The sequence below is a fragment of the Cordyceps fumosorosea genome (genome assembly GCF_001636725.1).
Source record: "Cordyceps fumosorosea ARSEF 2679 chromosome Unknown scaffold_1, whole genome shotgun sequence".
NCBI classification, from domain to species: domain Eukaryota; kingdom Fungi; phylum Ascomycota; class Sordariomycetes; order Hypocreales; family Cordycipitaceae; genus Cordyceps; species Cordyceps fumosorosea.
In genome coordinates this window covers 2,028,668-2,048,663 of record NW_017387301.1, presented here as the reverse complement: position 1 = coordinate 2,048,663, position 19,996 = coordinate 2,028,668, and the positions used below count along the sequence as shown (strand labels likewise).

Sequence of the window (19,996 nt, the reverse complement as noted above, 5' to 3'; positions counted from 1 at the left end):
AACTTCGTGTGAGGCTACCTATGGCTATCACAACAGGTACAGCTCCCTGGTCGAATGGACACTACGAAAAACCACCATTCAAATGCGCATACTTGACTTCGTGGGGCTTTTCTTCATAATAAGTCATAATAAGCTACAGAGCTGCCTGGCCAGCGAGCACCCAGCTGTCACCATCATCCGCCCTGGCTGCTCTGCCTTCCTGCTCCAACTTTCGTAGTATCTGCAGGACACCAGCGCACGCCGCCAGGTGTAAGTCTTCATGCACCTCTCGGTAAATGATCTTCACAACCTCCATCCCAGTCCAGTTTTGGCTACCATCTGACTTTGTACTCCTCATTACCTGGACTACCTGTTCCTCCCTCTGTTTGCGATGCTTGATGTATTCGGTAATTTTGTCGGGGCCCTTTTCGATGAGCTCGCCATGACCAGGATATGCTCTGCCTCGAAACAACATCTTCATCTGGTGCAGACTGTTAAGATATGTCGCCATGTCTTCAAAGACCGCTGTACCTTCACCAAGCACATTATCTGCTGTGAACATTGCGTTCTCTTCCGCCAAGGTAAAGACTAAATGATCCGTGGTGTGTCCTGGTGTATGGTGCGCTGTCAGCGTAACGCCCTCGACACGAAAGATTTGGCCGTTTAAAATCGCAGTTTGCCCCTCTGTCGGGTCGTATTTATAGACGGTAGCATGCGGAGAGATCTTGCGCAAGTCCTCTATGCCGCCGACGTGGTCATGATGCCAGTGTGAAAGCAACAGAATATCAACGGTCGCATCCTCTGCTTCGAGGACCCCCTTCAAAGATGCAGCCCATGCTGGCTTCCCTTCTCCAGAGTCTATCAATATGCGACGCTTTCCAGAGCCAAGTAAATATGTATTGGTTCCCTGCAGTGTGAACTTGCCGGGGTTGCCGCCGAGAATCCGGATGCATGCCGGACTAAGCCGCTTCACATCGGGTAGCGGAGCGAGATTCATTATTCCTCGAACGTTGGCTGGAAATTGACAGGTGCCGTTCAATAGTGTTCCTGTAATTGGACGTAATACTTGATTTGATGGGAGGAGGGGAAGAGTGCGGCTTTGCTGGAATGCGCATTTTAGACGAGATGGCATCATCCTGAGGGGTCAATGTGGAGGTTCCTCGGCGGAGCGTCTTCGGGGACAAAAAAAACCAAGGACCTCGGCTGCGCTACTCGCTGGGTGGTAAGCCCAGCGGCGTTGCCTGCCAACCAGCCAACCGAAGAAGAAGAAGTAGTAAAAAAGAAGTAACTAGTTTTGTACCTATCCTACGCATGGCAAGCCTTCAATGGTAACTACTTGAGATTACGGTCAGAACGGGCATATTAACTGCAACAGCTCCGCGCAGATCTCGCCAAGAAGAAATGGCTAAGGATCTGCATGTATATAGCCTCAAATTTTTAGCTGTAAACTCATAGAATGATGACTGAAGTCAGAGTAAAAATTCCCATGCCTGAACTTTGAATGCGATGCTGATCGAATCAAATACCTTGGTCGTGAATCACGGGGCGGCACCGGAGTTATCCATTTCCGCACTCCCTGTAATCGATAAGGTTCCAACTTGGTATGGCGTAGCGCTGGAGCATGCTTGTAGATTGTCACTGCCTTCAAAGCATAAAAATCATTGCAGCCTCGAAATCTGTATGGCATGGCAGTAATTGAGCGCTAAAAGCCAACCTCCGCGCCCAATTCGATAGGGGAAGCACCTTAGTACCTCTCTGGTCGCAAGTGCTTCTGCTACGAGGCCGCCTCAGCCAGGAGCCGCGCACTTTGCCGCAGTTATCCCTCTTCGCGACCGCGCAAGCAACCAGCTCAACTTGCATTCGACTGGAATACTGTTTGGCTACTAATTGAATTATCGGGAAAAAGCGAAGTCTCGAGAAGGCGACATACAGCGACATACAGCGACAGAGCAAGCTTATTGCATGCGCCAACATCTTGCCGACTTCGTGACACGCTGCACCCGACGACGATTGGTCATCAGTGTTGGACACCATGTCTAGCCGGCCAGTTACTCCGGCATCTCCACGAAATGCTCGTGTGAAGTCGCCTACGCCGGGGTTTCCTATGTTCGGATGCGGTACACCTGAAACCCTGCTCTCTGCCACGGATGAATGGATTACTAACTGTCCGACTAGAGCACGTCCAGTCGCTCCTTTCCCAAGGACAGGAGGTGATGAATAGCTCGATAGCGCACTACAAGATGATACTCCGTGGTATATTCGATACGAACCCGATTGTTCCACAGACGTCCACAAACAAGGAAGGCCGACCGATCACCACATTGACATCGAATTATCTCTGCCTCCAATGTCCCACTACGGTGTCCGAGGAGGATAGATTGGGGCATGGCAACAAAAAGTTCCATCGATTCTGTATGGCACCTATCCGAAAATTGTGTGAATATTCACCCAGCTGACTCGTTAAGATGTCGACTCTCGAAACGGAGCACTGTACTGCCAAATTTGTGACGATTTGGTCTGGGACCCTACTCTCGAAGAACTTCGCTTGCGCAAAATCGGGACTGGTTCATTTTCTGGTAGATTACCTGCGATGATTTTGAATGCAGTGAAGCTAACGTCTAAGAAGGCCGCAAAAGGAAACATGACGAACTATTCACCGATTCGATCAAGGATGACCCGCGGTACATTTCCTCGAATACGACTCTTGCTTCTTGCCGTGCCGATGGCCTTCGAGGCATATACAATGCAGGAGCAACATGCTATCAAAACGTTGTTCTACAGAGCTTCTTACACAACCCCCTTTTACGGAACTTCTACTTAAGCGACGGGCATCAAAGCAACGAATGCAACGTGCCTCATTGCTTGAGCTGCGCCATGGATGACATGTTCCAAGATTTTTATGCCTTGGAGAACACAAATGGTTATACAGCCGCCAATATTCTGTCAGGTTTCTGGATTTCGGAAAAGAAAGCGTTCGAAAACCTTGTGACAACCAAAGAACAGGATGCCCATGAATTCTTCCAATTCCTTGCCGAAGATTTGCACGAGCGAAATGGCGACGGCAAGAAGCCTGAGATTGGGAGTGAACACAGCTGCAATTGCATCATTCATCAGACATTCTACGGCAAGATGCAAACGACGACAACATGCCAAAATTGCAACAGCTCCAGCAACACAGTGCAATCGTTTTTGGACTTGAGCGTCGGACTCGACAGCCTAGCGCAGAGGAGGAACAAGAAAGCCGGCCATAAGGCTCCAACTCTTACCCTAACTGACTGTCTTGATGAGGAATATATTAAATCAGATAAGTGTGAGTATCGATGCCATCACTGCGCTTCAACACAGCAAGCGAGACGGTACACAAGCGTTAAACGCCTACCGAATGTGCTCTCCATACAACTTAAGGTAGACCCCCCCCCCCTTTCTTTTCCAGGCCGAGTCAATACAAATGACTGAAATCTTCAAATCTAGCGATTCGAGTACAAGCAAGGGCGCCATGATCATGCCGCCTCCAAGGTCGACGTGCCCGTACACTTTCCTCTCCAGCTGAACATGCTCCCGTACACAAATCGAGTTCGTAGTCGTGACAGCCGGGAAAACATGGAGTTGCAGCGGTCATGTGTGTATGACCTCCTCAGCGTCGTTGTTCACGTTGGAGAGCTTGAGACGGGGCATTATACTTCATACTGCCGCGTAGGTGACCAGGTTTGTTTGTTCCTCATGCATGTGTCTTCCCTTCTGCTCATGTTATCTCTCTCTAGTGGTTCAAGTTTAACGACCACAAAGTTGAGCTTGCAAGCCTATCCGATGTGCTCGGTGCCCAGGCGTATCTTCTTTTCTATATTATTCGGTCTCTGGCGTAAGGTGCCATCGGGAACACCTTTCCTAGGAGCCAGGGCCTCTAGCCGGGAAAGCTACATGCCTCGACTTCTATTTTGAGAGTCACTCTGGCCTCGTGGCTGAGGCGCAGTCGAAGATGCATATTGGGTTATCGAAGACAGTATTTACCATACATTGTACTGTAATAATGTTCACATGTTTAAAACAAAGTCCCGGTCGTAAATACTAGGTCCCGAAGTTCAGTCTCTCGCGGTTCAAGTCCACGCTAATTTATCCTAAATTGCAGCTTGCCATGAGGTTGCTGTCTACCTGAACATAAATTTTTGCGTAAAATTGGGGACTTGCTGGACAGGTATGAGCGGTTCGCATACACAGGAAAAAGGTCAGTTTTGACTAGCTGTATGCCGCTTGAGTTCCAGCAATCATCTAGAAAACGGCTCTATATACATACACAGGTGGAAAACGGGGCATAGATTACAACTCATCCAAGACATGAATGTACTTCTTGTCTTCACGCTTCTCCTTCTCCGTGGCTGGGGGGAGATCGTAGTAGTTCTGGCTACGGAATCCTTGCTGCGTCTGCTGTTAGATATGTTGCTGAGAGGGAGGCCACTGGCCAACAAAGAACTCACCAAGTAATGATAGGTGAAGTTGGCAATGTCACCGGGCTCAATGCCGAGATCCTTGAACGTCTTGGCCTCGGGATCAATGATTTGGTCGATGAACTCCCGCTCCACCTCGTCAGCCGACATCGTGTGCCACCAAAGGGCCTTGTTGAGAACACCGGCAACAGGCTTGAGAACAGCCCTCGGAACATTGATGTGCCTTCTTTGCTTGAAAATCTCTTTGTCAACCATTTCGGCGATTTGCGCCATGCTGTACTGCTTGGGGCCGCAGAGTTCGAAAGTTTGACCGGCAGTAGAGTCATCATACAGCATCTTTTCCAGAGCGGCACCGACGTCGATTGACTGGAAAATTAGATTCTGAATTAGCCACAACTTGGGATTGACTTACGTGAACGGGCCAAAACTTCTCCTGCATGTTGTTGGCCGTGAAAAGGTTCAGCACAGAAGCCAGTTTCAGAAGTAGGTTGTCCTCGAAGCCAAATATCGGAGCAGGGCGAACGAGAGTAGTTTCCGGGAAGATGCTTCGGGCAACTTCCTCACCGCGTCCCTGGATAATGTTACCATGAAGTTATCTTGTATGTTCAGTACTGGCACACCTTTGTAGCGAAGAACTCGGACGGCGATGCAGTGTTGGCGTTGTGGGAAGACACATGGATATAACGATCGACATCATACTTCGCGACTGCGTCGACAATGCGTTCGGTTCCTTCGACATGGACATCGGCGAGGGAGAAATTCCTGACAGAGTTAGTGCTAGTGTCCTAGAGTCACGTCCAGAGATGCCTGACTTGGTAGGATAGTCGCGGCCGACAAGGTTGTAGACGACATCGGAGTGGCGAACACTGGCTTCAATGGAAGCTGTGTTGCGTAGATCGTATTCCTATACCGGTATGTCAATACTGTAAGCCAATGCTTTGGAACTGCAAAGTTCGTACGATGAACACAATTCGGCCGAGGTCTCCCGTCACTTTGAGATGGCGTTTCGTCATCTCCTCGCGAAAGGGAATGACAACAGTACATCCTTGTCGGGCTGATATAGTCAGCCTACGCTTCTGTGTCATTTCCACTGCCATGTTGCCATACCGAGTCTGTTCACAATGTATCGACCGAGTTGACCCGTTGCGCCAAAAACCGTTGCAGTATGACCTGGGGAGCGTTAGTCGTATTCCGGCGAGTTGTGATCCAGGTGAAGCTGCTGACCTCCAAGAGAGGATCTGTTGAGGAATAAGGGTTAGCCCTGTAGAAATGGCTCAATTGATCTTGCGCTCATACCTTCCACCCTCAGTGCGAATGATTGGCTTGCCAGTTCTAGTGATCGCAATGTCGGAGAGGAGACGCTTTGGAGCGGCATTGGGTATGACGGTTCGCGCAGAGCGCGCCGCAATCAACGACGGAACCATTCTTGCGGTGGTGGTATTGATGCAAGAATGGCTATTATCTCGCAACCAGTCTCAATGCTTATTCTACCCTCTGATCCAATCCTAGGCTTGATGAATGTAATGAACTAGCTACACAGCGGAGCCGGACTTGGATCACGTGAATAGTCACATGATCGTCGATAAAGTCCATGACGAGCTTAACAGTTGCTGTACTACTAGTTAGCTCCAGGCTGCAAAGCATCGCGTGGACCTGACTTGATAACGCCGCCAACCTGCTACCAACGATCGCAAAAGCTCCTCGACAATTGACAAAGCCACCTGCCAGTTTAGTCCCCTTCACAACGAGAAACGGCAAGGCGTGGCGCAATATCCAGGAGTCAACAGTGACCCTTCATTTGCTCAGCGTTGAGCTTGATACACGAACCAATTTCCGCGATCTCTGCAGCTACCGACGCAATGAATGCCGATACGGTTCCCGACTTCCTCGCTGAGCAGCGCGATGCTGCCCCAGAGGAACTACAGCCGCTGATACTCGACTTCGAAAGTTATTGGGAAAGGAAGCTTTGGCACCAGCTTACCGATGCACTGGCCCAATTCTTCAGCGACGATGGTAGCGCCCCGCAGCGCCTCGCCTTTTATAGGATCTTTATTCTCAAGTTCGCCGACAAAATCAACAAGCTGAAGCTGGTAGACTTGGCGCTGAAGGCTGCATCGCAATGTAAAGGTATTCATCTTCATAATGTACGATCCTGTACCTCAATTTCTTAACATGGGTCAGACAACCGCGAGCGTCTCGAGTTCCTCCAGTCCGTTGTGAAGAAGGTCGATACCGAAGACTCGAAAGACGCTCTTGTTTTTGCATCTGTCGCAGTGGCGCAGGTTAAATTAAGCTTGAGTGAACTTGATGAGGCGAGAAAAGATTTAGATGCAGCTGAACGGATCCTTGACTCGTTAGATTCGGTGGAGGTCATTGTCCACGCCGCTTTCTACGACGCAAACGCCAGCTACTACCAGGCAAGTAATTCTGCACACTATCAAGTCACTTCCTGGTACTACGAGCCTCTAACCTCTTTACAGAGGAAGATGGATTTTGCCAACTACTACAGAACCGCTTTGTTGTACCTGGCATGCATCGATCTGTCAACCATGTCCGAAGATGAACGCCATCGCCGAGCGTACTATTTGAGCGTCGCCGCTTTGGTGTCCAACAGCATTTACAATTTTGGCGAGCTTCTCCTTCACCCAATTTTGGATGTCCTAGCACAGAGCGAGGATGATTCCTGGCTACGCGACCTTCTTTTTGCTTACAACCGCGGTGACTTGGCTGCGTACGCGGCACTTTCCGACCACATCGCGTCTAACAAGCTACTGAGCGAGAACTCGACCCATTTGAAGCAGAAAATATATCTGGCTGCTCTGACGGAAGCAGTTTTCCGACGTCCTCCTCATGACCGGGCCATGTCATTTGCCACAATTTCGCAGGAGACCAAGGTCCGACCGGATGAAATTGAACACTTAATTATGAAGGCTCTCAGCTTGGGCTTGCTACGGGGAACAATCGACCAAGTGAATGGAGTAGCTCAGATTACGTGGGTGCAGCCAAAGGTGCTCGATATGAAGCAGATTGGAAGCATGCGCCAGCGCCTGCTCGACTGGGACTCCAGTGTAAACCAGCTGGGCAACTGGATTGAGAAGGCCGGCAAGGATGTATGGGCGGCATAACGTGGAAAGATTGAGTTTGGCCAATTCGCATGCCTGAATGCGAAACTATGGATAATCGTCCTTAAAGTCACATGCTATATAGATAGACTTTGGCTGAGCGCTAGCCTTGCATACTTGCTCAGAGCATTGCAGTTTGCAGAGCGCAGTTTTACCATCATGTACTAATAGAAAACCGACAAGGCTACTTAATCATTCTGTCCTTGCCAATGTATGCCGCTATTTTTACATAAGTTCCCTATGCTAATGGAGAGCCAAGGACATTGACCATGCCGAGCACCCACGAAGGCCACCAGACGCACCAGACAACTATAGATGTATACATGCCCCAGACATTCCAACCAAAGCTTGCCTCCTTCAGTATATTAGGCACCGATATACTAAGGACCTGGGATGATAAGTAGACCAAGACTGGAGGCGCAATGGCAGTCAATATGCCAGCAAGCCCCAGCCTCACAGCACGATTGCTCGACGTCCGCACAAAGGTGAAGGGTGTGGCGAGCATCCCGACAAAGAATGCTAGAGAGAAATTCAGTGTTGCTAGAGTAGCAAGTGACATGCCGAGAAACAGCAGAGAGAATGACTTAATTAGTTGAAATTGCTGAACTGTCGCTTTGTAGACTGAGAGCAGGTGCGAAATTAGCCATGGCAGCATGACTGATGCCAATGTGAATACTGCAAATGTTGGGGATAGGATCTGCAATGAGGTAAGTTAGCTTGATAGGCCTGAAAAAGCATTGCTTGGAGAGCATACCGAAGCTGAAATGTTGTTGAACACAAACAATGGGATAACGGAAAGCGCCTGGCATGTGGTGACGACAGATATAGGCAAGAAAAGATCTCTCTCAACAGTGGTGGATGCGGCTTGAGTGATACCTGTCTTTAACACCGGTGCCTTGGGGGTACCCGAAGCTTGTGGATTGGTTTGCGGCGCCTGTCCACTCTTCACCCACAGGAAAATAGCCATGATGCTGAAGTTGGCGGCCAAAAGCATAGCACTAGGAAGGTATGTTCCAATGCTGACAAAATGATCTCTATGCATGAGGAGATAAAAGAAGAAGCTTTGATGGAGATGCTCCAACAAGTTGTTCAGACTCCGGAAGGTACCCTCGACAATTCGCCCCAGTGCCATCTCGTCGTGCCAGCCTTCTCCGTATGGTTGCAACGTGATCGCATCGACATGGTAAGGGATGAAGCTACTATGGGGACCTGTCGCGAGCCCGAGGCTTTGCCTCACCATACCGCGTAGGATGGTGTGTAGCCGGTCTTTGTAGCTGTTGGAGTGATTTTCTATACCTTGGATAGCAGTGTGAACACCCATTTGACCACCCGCAATATTGACCATCGAATTGATAAGATCTAAATTTGGCAACTGGCCATTGGTTCCGTCGTAAATGATATGCAGAGCTTCGAATCGGTGATCTACTGCGTAATCGAGAGCTAGAGCCCCTTGAAGCGCACCAGACTTGAGTGGTAGAGGTGCAACGTATCTCGCATTGTGTGCATCATGATAGGCGTCGACCCATGCCTGAGTTCCGGCTTTGCTGTCGGGTGGGATGACGATAATGATATCCTTCGACCAGAGAGACCAGCCTGGGGAATATCAGTCCTGAGGTACGTAACAAAATCAAGTGAAGGAATCGGTGCGTACGCTTAAAGTATCGCGCGAGGGTGAGTGCAAGAGTGACTCCGTTGCGATTTATCTCTTCTTTCACAGTCTTCCATGCCGCCACCAGAACGATCGCTTCCGTAGCGTCGCCACGAGGCGCTTGAAGAATGCCGTAGATGTTCTCACCAGAGCACTCGTTTCCTCCATAATGGTAGGTGTAGTTTTGTCGTCCAACTTTGACCCCGACCTCTTTTAAAAAAACTTCGATCTGGTCATTGATCCTATAGCAAGAAACTTTTAGCTCGGTATTTTCTGCTGCCTATCTTGGGAGCTTTTCGATCGTACTCATGATTGTTTTTGTTCTCAAGCGCATCGACTTCACGCCTGTAGGCTCTGAAGATGTTCTGCTCGCTGCCGCCGAAATATGTATGCACTTGCCCAGGTAGCAAGGCATTCTCAGATATGTATGTTCGTCTGGAGTAATTGTCGAGCGGAAGGACGAGGAGCCAAGCAAAGCCCACTACTATACAGGCGAGGGACAGATATGGAGGCAGCTTCAGCATACGGGGATCGCGCCGCAGCGCCATGGCGGAGGCTGTTTCCCGTATTAGTGTCGTCGGACAGCCCAAGAATTTATCAACATACAGAGTAATCGCGGCATTTCTAATTCATGCACGGCGACCCGTAGCGCGCAGTTATGAGGTCGACGCCCCTTGTTACTTCCCGTTGTTGCGTTGCCAGGTTGAACAGGTGGTAGCTTCCGTGGGAGATGGGAGAATGTGGGTACTCAGAACATGAATTTCATGTCATCCAGATCCTAGTTACTAGCGTACGGCCTAGTTGACTCAACCACGATGAACTATGAAGAGAACTAATAACCTATGCGATTAAATATCTATGCTGTTTCGAGTTTTTCGGTAAAGAATACATTTGAATGAAACAAACTTCTTTAAGCACACAAAATGGCGCGCGTACAGTGTGGCCCATGGTTATTTACAATGCATATTGCCATGCATTGACCGCCGTCAGCGCCTCAACTCCAAGTAAGATGCACCAATTTTTTCCACCGAAACAAAAGACGCAAGTACACACCAAGAGTGCGCCGCCCACCATTAAAGATGGAAGACTACCTACCTAGGGTCCTAAACGTTGCGTACTCCCAACCAACTCAATGGCTGGGCTTCCCCCCACGCGGTTAGTAGACGGCAAAACACCAAATCTACCATACGTCTTTTGATCTACACTGACATAATGGGGCAGGATCGTAATAAGTTTGAGCTTCGACTCGAGCCATCGAAGCGCCCACTCAGGGGGGGCAATGTATTTAACGTAGCCAAGGCCGGCTAACAAATTGTTAGTCAGAAAAAACACTGCTAAACAAAAAAGAGGTGTTCTCGTACCTATATATCCAACACCGAGACCACAAAGATGCCCAAGTAGACTTGAGCTTGGGACCAGCGCTGCTACAACAAAGGCCAGAAGTAACGGGGTTGTCCAAGTTGGAATATGATGCGTGCCAATTATAAGATGAGGATTCGATCGATAGGTTCGAATAGCCTCCATGCCGAGAAGTAAGAAGACCCATATGCTACGCATAAGTTAGCTCATGAAGCTGTTCCCGTTACCGAGTCTATTCAGATTTACCTTGCACCCATAATAGCGTTGTCCATTCGAAAAATGGTTGCTTCGATAGCAAGATATAAAAGCGCAGGAACCGTGGTTAAAGCTGCTTCAGTTAGTATGATGAGCCGACACGTTATCCAGAGATATGATAACTCACGGCCGAAAAAAAGCGCCAGCGATGTCAACGTGCCATATTCGTTTTCGAAACGCTCCATCAAGGGCGTCAGCGCAACCACATTGAGGACCGCATGTAAGATGTTTAAATGAACAAGTGGGAAAGTATTGATACGATGCGCTATAGATAGTCAGCAGCCTTTCGAGATTTCTGTCTTGTATCGAGAGTGCGCACCTGCGAAGAGGGATACTTTGCTAGGAACGAGAGAGCCCCATGCTTGCACGTCCCAGAATCCTGGAAGGCTGAGAAGCGAGAGCAAAAATATTACAGAAACGATAGCTCTTGTAAACAGAGGTAGTCGAACAATCAGAACGATAGCTCTTGTAAGTAAAGGAAGTCGAACGGTCGGCATGGCTTGTGATGCGATGGGCCGTTCTGCGCCAGCCTGTATCCGAAAAGAATAGCCGCCAGTCGGATCAATGTCGCCGGCGCGATAATCTCAACACACGAGATTCCCGAAAAACCAGCTACTCCCGCAGTTTGAGGGCCAATTCGCCAGAAAGTATTTAGTTGAAGTGCAGGTTGTCGCTGTCATCGTTTCTCGCAGCGCTGTTCAAGGGGTCGTTGCATATCGACACGTGACCTTGCGCCTTGCCAGCTGCGGTGGAATGCTCCACCACTCAGGCACCTCAGGATAACAGCGTTACCACCCTCAATCTTCATAGTATTAATATATTGATAAGATACCTGGGTAGTAGGAAGTGTGCTCGATGCTCTGTCCTGGGCTTGATAGCATTCCTCTACATGTCGCAACGATATCGAGATACACAGGGAGGACTCTCAATCACATTTCAGTAAGTTGAAGAAATTTTTTATCTTGGTACACATAAATATAACAAGTCTTTCCAGACCGAAAAAAAAAAACAAGCGACGCAGCCTTTGTACTCGAAAGCGCCACTCTGAGCCCGACCAACTCCTTCTCTCTGTTCACAGCGTAAAATAATTCATGCAAAAATAGCGCCTAGGTATAATTCCCTTCGAAAAGTGTTTTTGATCCTACTTGCGGGCGGCCTTAGCCATGGTGTTGAGAGCACTGCCGTTCTTGAACCATTCGATCTGAGCCTCGTTGAATGTGTGCTGCAGAGAGACCTCGAAAGATTTGCCATCCTTGGGATGAACAACCATAGTAATGGGCTTTCCGACCGCAAGTTGGGTGGCGAGAATATCAACCTGTAATGAATTGTTAGCAGAGTCGCAAATCCTGTGTTGAAATAGAGTTTACCTTGTCATCGGGCTTAATCTTGTCGTAGTCAGCGGGGTCGGCAAAGGTGAGAGGAAGCATGCCCTGCTTCTTCAGATTCGTCTCGTGAATACGGGCAAAGCTACGAGTAACGATGGCCAGGCCACCAAGGTGACGAGGCTCTAGGGCAGCATGCTCGCGAGAACTGCCTTCACCATAGTTCCAGTCACCAACAACGACCCACTTGATGCCCTTCTTCTTGTAATCACGGGCAACGGCAGGCACAGCATCCCAGTCACCGGTGGTGAAGTTCTTGATCTTGTTGGCCTCACCGTTGGCCTCATTGATAGCACCAATCAACATATTGTTGGAGATGTTGTCGAGATGGCCACGGTACTTGAGCCAAGGACCAGCCATAGAGATATGGTCGGTGGTAGTTTTGCCTTGTGCCTTGATGAGAATGGGAATGTCCTTGGCATCCTTGCCATCCCAAGGCTGGAAAGGCTCAAGAACTTGGAGGCGGTCCGATGTGGGCGCAACCTGGACATTGACAGTAGAGCGATCCTTGGGAGGTGCCTGGTAGGTGTTGTTGCCGGGGTCATAGCCAGCAGTAGGAAGACCGTTACCCGTAGGCGGCTTCAACATAAACTCATTGCCGTCCTTGTCCTTGAGCTTGTCGGTCAGGGGGTTGAAGTGCAGAGAACCGGCGATGGTGAGAGCCACGACAAGATCGGGCGAAGTAACAAAGGAGTGGGTTGCGGGATTACCGTCGTTTCGACCAGTGAAGTTGCGATTGTATGAGGAAAGAATGGAGTTGGCCTCACCCTTCTTCACATCGGTGCGATCCCACTGGCCAATGCAAGGACCACATGCATTGGCAAGAACGATACCGCCGAACTCCTCGAAAGTCTGAAGTTGGCCATCACGGGCAATGGTGGCCCGGATTTGCTCAGATCCAGGGGTAACCGTGAAGGCAGCCTTAGCCTTGATGCCGTGGTCGAGCGCATCTCGCGCGATGGACGCAGCGCGGGACATGTCTTCGTACGAAGAGTTGGTGCAAGAGCCAATGAGGCCAACTCTGAGCTCCTCAGGCCAGCCGTTCTCTTTCACAGCTTGGCTGAATTTAGAAATTGGCGTGCCCAGGTCAGGTGTGAACGGTCCGTTAATGTGAGGCTCGAGTTCAGAGAGATTGAGTTCAATCAGCTGGTCGTACTCAGCGCCCTCATCTTCGCGAAGCTCTTTGGCATAAGTGCGTGCGAAGTCGCCAATGTCCTTGCGCTTAGTGGCAACAAGGTAGTCGTACATGCGGTCGTTGAAGGGGAAAACGGACGTGGTTGCACCAATTTCAGCACCCCTAAGAGATGGTTAGCCATGAGTTCATGAGAACGACGGCGGCCCGTCGTCGTTGTTGGTTCTACTTGCATATTACATATAGTGGCCATACCAGTGCATGAGATGTTGTCGACACCAGGACCATGGTACTCGACAATGGCACCAGTACCACCCTTGACGGTCAAAATGTCGGCGACCTTGAGAATGATATCCTTTGGCGAGGTCCAGCCCGAGAGCTCGCCAGTAAGCTTAACGCCGATGACCTTAGGAGCCTTCAGCTCCCAGGGCAAGTTGGCCATGACATCGACTGCGTCAGCACCACCGACACCAATAGCGGCCATACCAAGACCACCACCGTTGGGTGTGTGGGAGTCGGTACCAATGAGAAGGCCGCCGGGGAAGGCATAGTTTTCCATGATAATCTGGTGAATAATACCGGAACCGGGCTTCCAGAAACCAATGTTGTACTTCGCACAGGCGCTGGAGAGGAAGTCATAGACCTCCTTGTTGATGTTGATGGCGCGAGCCAGATCCTTGCTGCCGCCAACCTGAGCCTCAATCAAGTGATCGCAGTGTACAGTACTGGGGTTGGCCACGGCATCCATGCCGGCCGACATGAACTGCAGAATGGCCATCTGCGCGGTGGCATCCTGGCAAGCAACACGGTCGGGGCGAAGCTTGAGGTACGACTTGCCACGTTCAATCTCTTGTCCATGGGGATCGTCCAAGTGAGAGTAAAGAATCTTCTCGGCATAGTTCAGGGGTCGGTTGAGGCGACCGCGAACAATAGCTAGGTTCTCTGACATCTTCTTGTAGTTGATGAAGTTGCTTTCCTCCCAGTTGTTCTGGCGCACCTGTACGGACAAGCCCTCGTTAGCGCTGTGCTGCAGACAGGAAGATCGCGATGCATCGTGCAGCAAAATTATGCACCCGTGATCAATAAATGTCGCGTACCTTTCTGTCCAGAGGAGAGTCGGAGACGGTGGCGAGGCGACGGATGCCGGCGGCGGTGCCGGCAAAGGCGCGGCTCCGGGCAACGTTGCCCAGAACCTGTCTTGAGGCAAGCATGCTGGGCCAATTTGTGAAGAGAGGGGAGAGTGTTTGTATAGGTCACACGAGCGAGGCCTTTCACTCAGGGAGAAAAGTCAATTCCACAAGTCAGTGGGGGAGGAGGGCTATAAAAGAAAGGAAGGGAGAGGCAGGCGATGTGAGGAGTTCTTAGGTTTGTTGCCGAGCTGGCCAGAGGATGGCCCCCGGCGGATCCACTGTCTGGTTGCACAGCTCCAGGCTTGTCGTGTGGAGACATTCTGAGGCTTTTGGAAGAAACCAGCCACTCACGGCACAGGCGAAAATAATACTCACGTCGCTTTCGTCATGGGCTGTGCGGACTGAGCCGGGGTCATGGCTTTCCACTGCGCCGAGAACACGGGCAAGCAGGTCGGGAGGCGAAACAACATGCTGGCCGCATCATGTCAAAAATCATTCATACGTCACGTAAGCCTGCGATCATAGTGGCAATTTGCCCAGCAACCACTTAATAGCGGTAGCCGTGCAGCCTCATTTTTTCCCACTTAGAGAAGCTCTCCAGGCTGTTTCTATCGCAAGTCCGGGCATGCGCGGTCGGTAATCGAATTACAGCACATGAAAATGACCGCGCCAAATCCTACCTACCAGGTATGTATGTGGCCGGATGTAACGAGTGGGTGAACCAAGCCACATGCACGCTAACGATGCTTCAAAAAGAGCCTGGTGTTCCAGCATTCGCCGGACCGATGGGCCATTCACGCGGAAAGCCCCTGCCAGCCCACAGTAAATGAAAGAAGACTGTGCACCCTGCAAACTTTTTTCGGGTCTGTAGACCAACGTTGACCTCGGTTGGACCGGGCTTGTGTCGGTCACCGTGAGTAAAGCCTTCGTTCCGTACCGCTGGTCGGAATTGGCCTCCCTTGGCTCGGTCCCCGACACGTTTAAGGACTTACGAGAGGAGATAAAAATACAGCAGCCCCATCAAAATGACCATCAAGTCCTATCCAAACAAAGCTAATACATAGTTGATATGGCTGACAATTCTTCGTAAGGGACAGTCATTGTCGACCCTTTTTAATGGGTCAAGGATTCTGGCATTCATATCTTAGGATGCAGGCGCATATGGGCGCAGGCAGACCTTGGAAGTTACCTGTCTTAAGACTTACGTGACGAGTATGCAAATTTCTTGACACTTTAAGACTAACGGCTCCTTTGAGTCTTTGTGGCTCACATCGTAGAAGCCTTTAAATGCATGATACATTATAGTGCTTTATAGTCTAACTGGTACTGATGATGGTATCCGTTAATAAATGTTCGTAATCCTCAGAACATATAATCCCACTTCAGAATGTGGTGCCTGCGGAAGCCGCTAATCTCCACGTGATTTTTGTTGCTGGATAACGATAAGGCCGCATCCCCACCAAAAATTCCAGGCATGGTGTCGATTCTTGCCATTAAATTCACCATATACCATATGTATCATACACCAGAAAGCGAGTAATTACATCGGTTTCACGTCGCGCTAAACATACAATGGGTGTCGCGAGCAAAAGGACCGTCACAAAGACAAGAAGAAAAACAAGGCAAGTGCATCATCACTGAGTAGAGCAAAGGTTTTCTAACTTGGGTAGGGATCTCGATCAAATAAAAGCCGACCTTGCCTCTGCAAAACATCTGGGAGGGTTCAAGGATGCTAAGGCTACAGAGGAGCTGCCCGGTCTTGGTCGAAACTATTGTATAGAATGCGCTAAATGGTTCGATACGAATGCGGCCCTGGTATCCCACACCCGCGGAAAGCCTCATAAGCGACGGTTTGTTCTCAGTCCTGCCCAGATTAGTTTCTTTATACTGATAGTAGCCTGCCTTAGTCTGAAGCAATTACGCGAAGGGGCCGATGCCGCGAGACTTCCAGGAGGGAGTTATACTCCTCCCCAACGCAACACGATAGACGAACCAGCCGCCACGCCGAGTGCCAGCGAGGACGTGAAGATGGTGGCATGATGGTTTATGAAAATGCATGTTTGCGGCATCTAGTTTCATTCGAAAATCCTTAGAGGGTTATCCGGTTACCTCACACCCCGGCCTCTTGGTCGCGCAAGCCCGCTCGTTCTACCGTAAGCGCGAGTCGTTGCTCGACCTCTAGCTGCACTGCCTCGTGCAGCTGGTAAGCGCGATTGGCGATGTCCTTGAGGCGCATTTCGCGTCTTCGGCTTATTGAATGCTGGAGGGTTGTCAATGAAGGATACCTCGGTGGTCCTATACAAAGTTAGCGACGACAGGGCCAGCAAACAGACAACAGCGTTGGCTGATTAATTGATAACGGTAGAGCTCACATAAAAGTTACTTCTGTGTCAGTTTCGGGCTTGGCCATCTCCAGCTGCTGATTGTCTTGCTGTCGACTGCGTCGGAACGACTCAAGAATAGGTGCCTTTAATACTTAGCCACAAACTTTCAAGACGTCGTTGTTGACACGGTATAAAAATACCTCTGGAAAATCCACGCAGAAGGCGTTCATATTGAGGCCATATAGAAAGCTGGCGAAGGATTCGCCAAAGCGTGCCAAGCTTTCATGCATTAGTTGAAAATGCATCATATTCGCTTCCAGGTCTGTCATCGCATCCGAAAGCTCCGCGAATGCCGGCTCGAATGCGTTGAGCGGAAATGGCGAGTCACCGTCCCCTGCTGTTCGCCCTGAATCACGGAATGATGACCGCGATGAGGGACGTAGCGGTGTGGTAGGCCGCGGTGTTCGTGGGCGCGAGCCAGGGCGCTTCGTAGTTGGATCCGTTGCCTCCAATGTCATTTCGGCGACACGTTGTTGACCCGCGTTAACGAGAGTTTGGGGTTCTTAGCCGGATTGATAATCTTGTCTGGCGAATTGGGCAAGTCAGAAATTTCAGCGATGTTCGGATTTTCAGTATTCTGCGATTGACTAGTTAGACCGAGGCAAGTAAAATGACCGCTTCATTCGAGTTTGAACGAGAAAGTACTACCTAGCAAGTACGCGTCCAGACAGCTAATCGTGACACGAAAATGCCCCGCACATCCACACCAATTGGCCTCTCCAACCCTCACCCAGCAATGCCATGGAATCGCCTTCTCAGAGGGTACATAGCCAGTAATTCCTTCTCTCCCACCTACTCTCCAACGACAGGTTCTTGAATCAGCACGCAGAAACCAAGCGTGGGACTAAAACTGTGTACTGCTACATAGCGTCCCAACTTGGAGGTTCTCCCAACTAATCCGCTCATGTCGGTGCTATAGCAACTTGTGGGGCGGGAGTTGGGCCAGCGGGGTTGTCTAGAAGACTATGTGAAAATCACAAGAGATCACCGCCAACGCACCCTAGAGCTCGATTGAGCTGAAATTTGTCCAATATATTTCAGCCCTTATCCCTCTGCTGCCGGCTTCACGCATAGCAGTGCCGCCGTACTCAAATCGCTATACGGACACTTCGCTGCTTACCGACAACTAGCACTCTCCCACCTATTCGCACAATCCCAACGTCATAACCGAGGGGGACTACCTAGCCAAACAGCCTGCTTCAAGTTCCAAGCTCGCCTCTATTACCTATGAACAGGAACTTACTTCGAGCATTTAAGGCCAGAAAACACTGCTCACTCTGGTATACGAACCAATTATTATCACCAACAGCATCCGCACGCCAGCAAACAAGCACCATCAAGCTTCTAGCCAAAAGAAGCGCCACTGAAGCAGGCGGTTCAAGTTGCGCGAGCCACTACAAGCGCCTACTGTCAGATCACTCGGTACCCCTACAAAGTAACTCCTCCCATTCGATCTTTGTTTTCGCTGCTATTGTATCGACCGTAGCGTTTTACTGGAACTTCCATTCTGCCATAACTGGTATTGGAGAGCTGGCTGACGACGTCTTGCCTTGCGCGATGACGACCGCTGAGATCCCCGCTGGACACCTCGGCAATCTCTCTGCCGAACAAGAGAAGAAGCTGCAGGAATTCTGGCAGGCTATTGCCAATGTGTCTGGCTGGTCTGAAAGCGCGAATGGTACTGCGAAGTATGCTGCGAAGAAAGCTGCCGCGCCGGAGCCGGAGCCCGAACAAAGCAGTGGCGGATGGGGCTTCAGCATGTTCCGAAAGAATGAAAATGCAGATTCTTCTGGCAAATCTGCTGCTGATGAAGACAAGTTTGGCCTGAATAAGCAATACAACGAGATTCTGGCCAAACAGTCAGCTGAAACAATCCGAGAGTCCATCTGGGAGATGACGAAGCACGATCATCCAGATGTTCTCGCGCTACGCTTTCTCCGAGCACGCAAATGGAACGTCCAGCAAGCCCTTGTCATGTTCGTTGCAGCTGTCCACTGGAGAAGGAATGAAATGAAGGTGGATGGTGACATCATGAAAAACGGCGAGGCTGGTGCTCTACATGATGAACAACATGGAAGTGGTGGAGCAAAACAGGTAGGGGCTGATTTCCTCGCCCAGCTTCGCATGGGTAAAAGCTTTCTTCATGGTTCGGACAGAGAAGGTCGACCGATTTGCGTTGTCCGTGTTCGCCTGCACCACGGCGGCGAGCAGAGTGCCGAAAGCATTGAGAAATACACAGTTCACATTATTGAAACTGCGCGTCTCCTCCTTAGTGCACCAGTCGAGACAGCGGTATGTAAAGTATCCTTCCAGACCCAGATAACAAACATACAGCTAATCAAGTAATTAGACAATCATCTTCGACATGACAAACTTCACTCTGTCCAATATGGACTATGCCCCTGTGAAGTTTATGATAAAATGTTTCGAGGCGAATTACCCTGAATCCCTCGGTGCCGTTTTAATCCAGAATGCCCCCTGGCTCTTCCAAGGTAAGGGTGTCCCAGGTATTCATAATGTTAAAAACCTGCTAATGTGTAAATCGAAGGTATTTGGCGTGTTATTAAGCCTTGGTTGGACCCAGTTGTCGCAGCAAAGGTTCATTTCACCAACGGCCGAAGCGGATTGGAAGAGTTCATCGCGCCAAGTCAGATCCCCAAAGAACTCGAGGGAGATGAAGACTGGGGGTACAAATACATCGAGCCCAAGGAAAATGAGAATGCCGCCATGCAAGATACTGTTACTAGAGACAGTATTCTTCAAGAGAGAGCTGGGCTCGTGAAACAGTTCGAAGAGGCTACAAATGCTTGGCTCCGTGACGGTGCAAATGAGAGTGGTAAACGAGCTCGCGAAAAACGCGACTCCCTCGCAACACAACTGAAAGAAAACTACTGGAAGCTGGATCCATACATCCGCGCCAGGTCACTTTATGACCGTCAAGGCGTCATTGGTGCGAATGGCGCGATCACATTCTACCCAGGTGCGGCGACGACCAATTAATACAGCAGCTAGATTGATATGTGCCACACCGCATCAAACTTGTACAATGATGTACAGCTGCACATTGTGGTGGCGAGGGAATCTTTCGTAACACTCTTGAATTCCCATATAGATTGAATAACATCCCCTTCATATCACCTTACTCTACTCCTTACTCCATGCA

At 49.9% G+C, this 19,996-nt stretch overlaps 6 protein-coding genes across 6 annotated transcripts; 2 read left to right on the top strand and 4 right to left on the bottom strand.

Annotated features, from left to right (window-relative positions):
• Positions 1–133: 133 nt before the first annotated feature.
• ISF_00658 (Beta-lactamase-like protein) lies at positions 134–976 on the bottom strand (the record flags this gene model as incomplete). Its single annotated transcript, XM_018844265.1, has 1 exon — positions 134–976. The coding sequence occupies one exon, from the start codon at positions 974–976 to the stop codon at positions 134–136; it is 843 nt and encodes a 280-aa protein (XP_018708715.1).
• A 3,317-nt stretch (positions 977–4,293) lies between these two features.
• Positions 4,294–5,845, bottom strand: ISF_00657 (NAD(P)-binding domain protein; the record flags this gene model as incomplete). The annotated part of the gene is made up of 9 exons (XM_018844264.1): positions 4,294–4,392; positions 4,452–4,787; positions 4,834–4,992; positions 5,042–5,183; positions 5,234–5,325; positions 5,381–5,475; positions 5,529–5,591; positions 5,646–5,659; positions 5,718–5,845. The coding sequence occupies 9 exons, from the start codon at positions 5,843–5,845 to the stop codon at positions 4,294–4,296; spliced, it is 1,128 nt and encodes a 375-aa protein (XP_018708714.1).
• A 435-nt stretch (positions 5,846–6,280) lies between these two features.
• Positions 6,281–7,546, top strand: ISF_00656 (Proteasome component region PCI; the record flags this gene model as incomplete). Its single annotated transcript, XM_018844263.1, has 2 exons — positions 6,281–6,542; positions 6,603–7,546. 2 exons carry the CDS (start codon positions 6,281–6,283, stop codon positions 7,544–7,546), a joined length of 1,206 nt encoding a protein of 401 aa, XP_018708713.1.
• A 709-nt stretch (positions 7,547–8,255) lies between these two features.
• ISF_00655 (Glycosylphosphatidylinositol:protein transamidase complex, GAA1 component) lies at positions 8,256–10,990 on the bottom strand (the record flags this gene model as incomplete). Its single annotated transcript, XM_018844262.1, has 7 exons — positions 8,256–9,136; positions 9,195–9,433; positions 9,498–9,747; positions 10,310–10,495; positions 10,553–10,740; positions 10,797–10,878; positions 10,933–10,990. The coding sequence occupies 7 exons, from the start codon at positions 10,988–10,990 to the stop codon at positions 8,256–8,258; spliced, it is 1,884 nt and encodes a 627-aa protein (XP_018708712.1).
• A 956-nt stretch (positions 10,991–11,946) lies between these two features.
• ISF_00654 (Aconitase-like core) lies at positions 11,947–14,530 on the bottom strand (the record flags this gene model as incomplete). Its single annotated transcript, XM_018844261.1, has 4 exons — positions 11,947–12,120; positions 12,173–13,484; positions 13,613–14,316; positions 14,417–14,530. The coding sequence occupies 4 exons, from the start codon at positions 14,528–14,530 to the stop codon at positions 11,947–11,949; spliced, it is 2,304 nt and encodes a 767-aa protein (XP_018708711.1).
• A 3,860-nt stretch (positions 14,531–18,390) lies between these two features.
• Positions 18,391–19,833, top strand: ISF_00653 (CRAL/TRIO domain protein; the record flags this gene model as incomplete). The annotated part of the gene is made up of 3 exons (XM_018844260.1): positions 18,391–19,125; positions 19,184–19,325; positions 19,382–19,833. The coding sequence occupies 3 exons, from the start codon at positions 18,391–18,393 to the stop codon at positions 19,831–19,833; spliced, it is 1,329 nt and encodes a 442-aa protein (XP_018708710.1).
• Between the last annotated feature and the right edge of the window lie 163 nt (positions 19,834–19,996).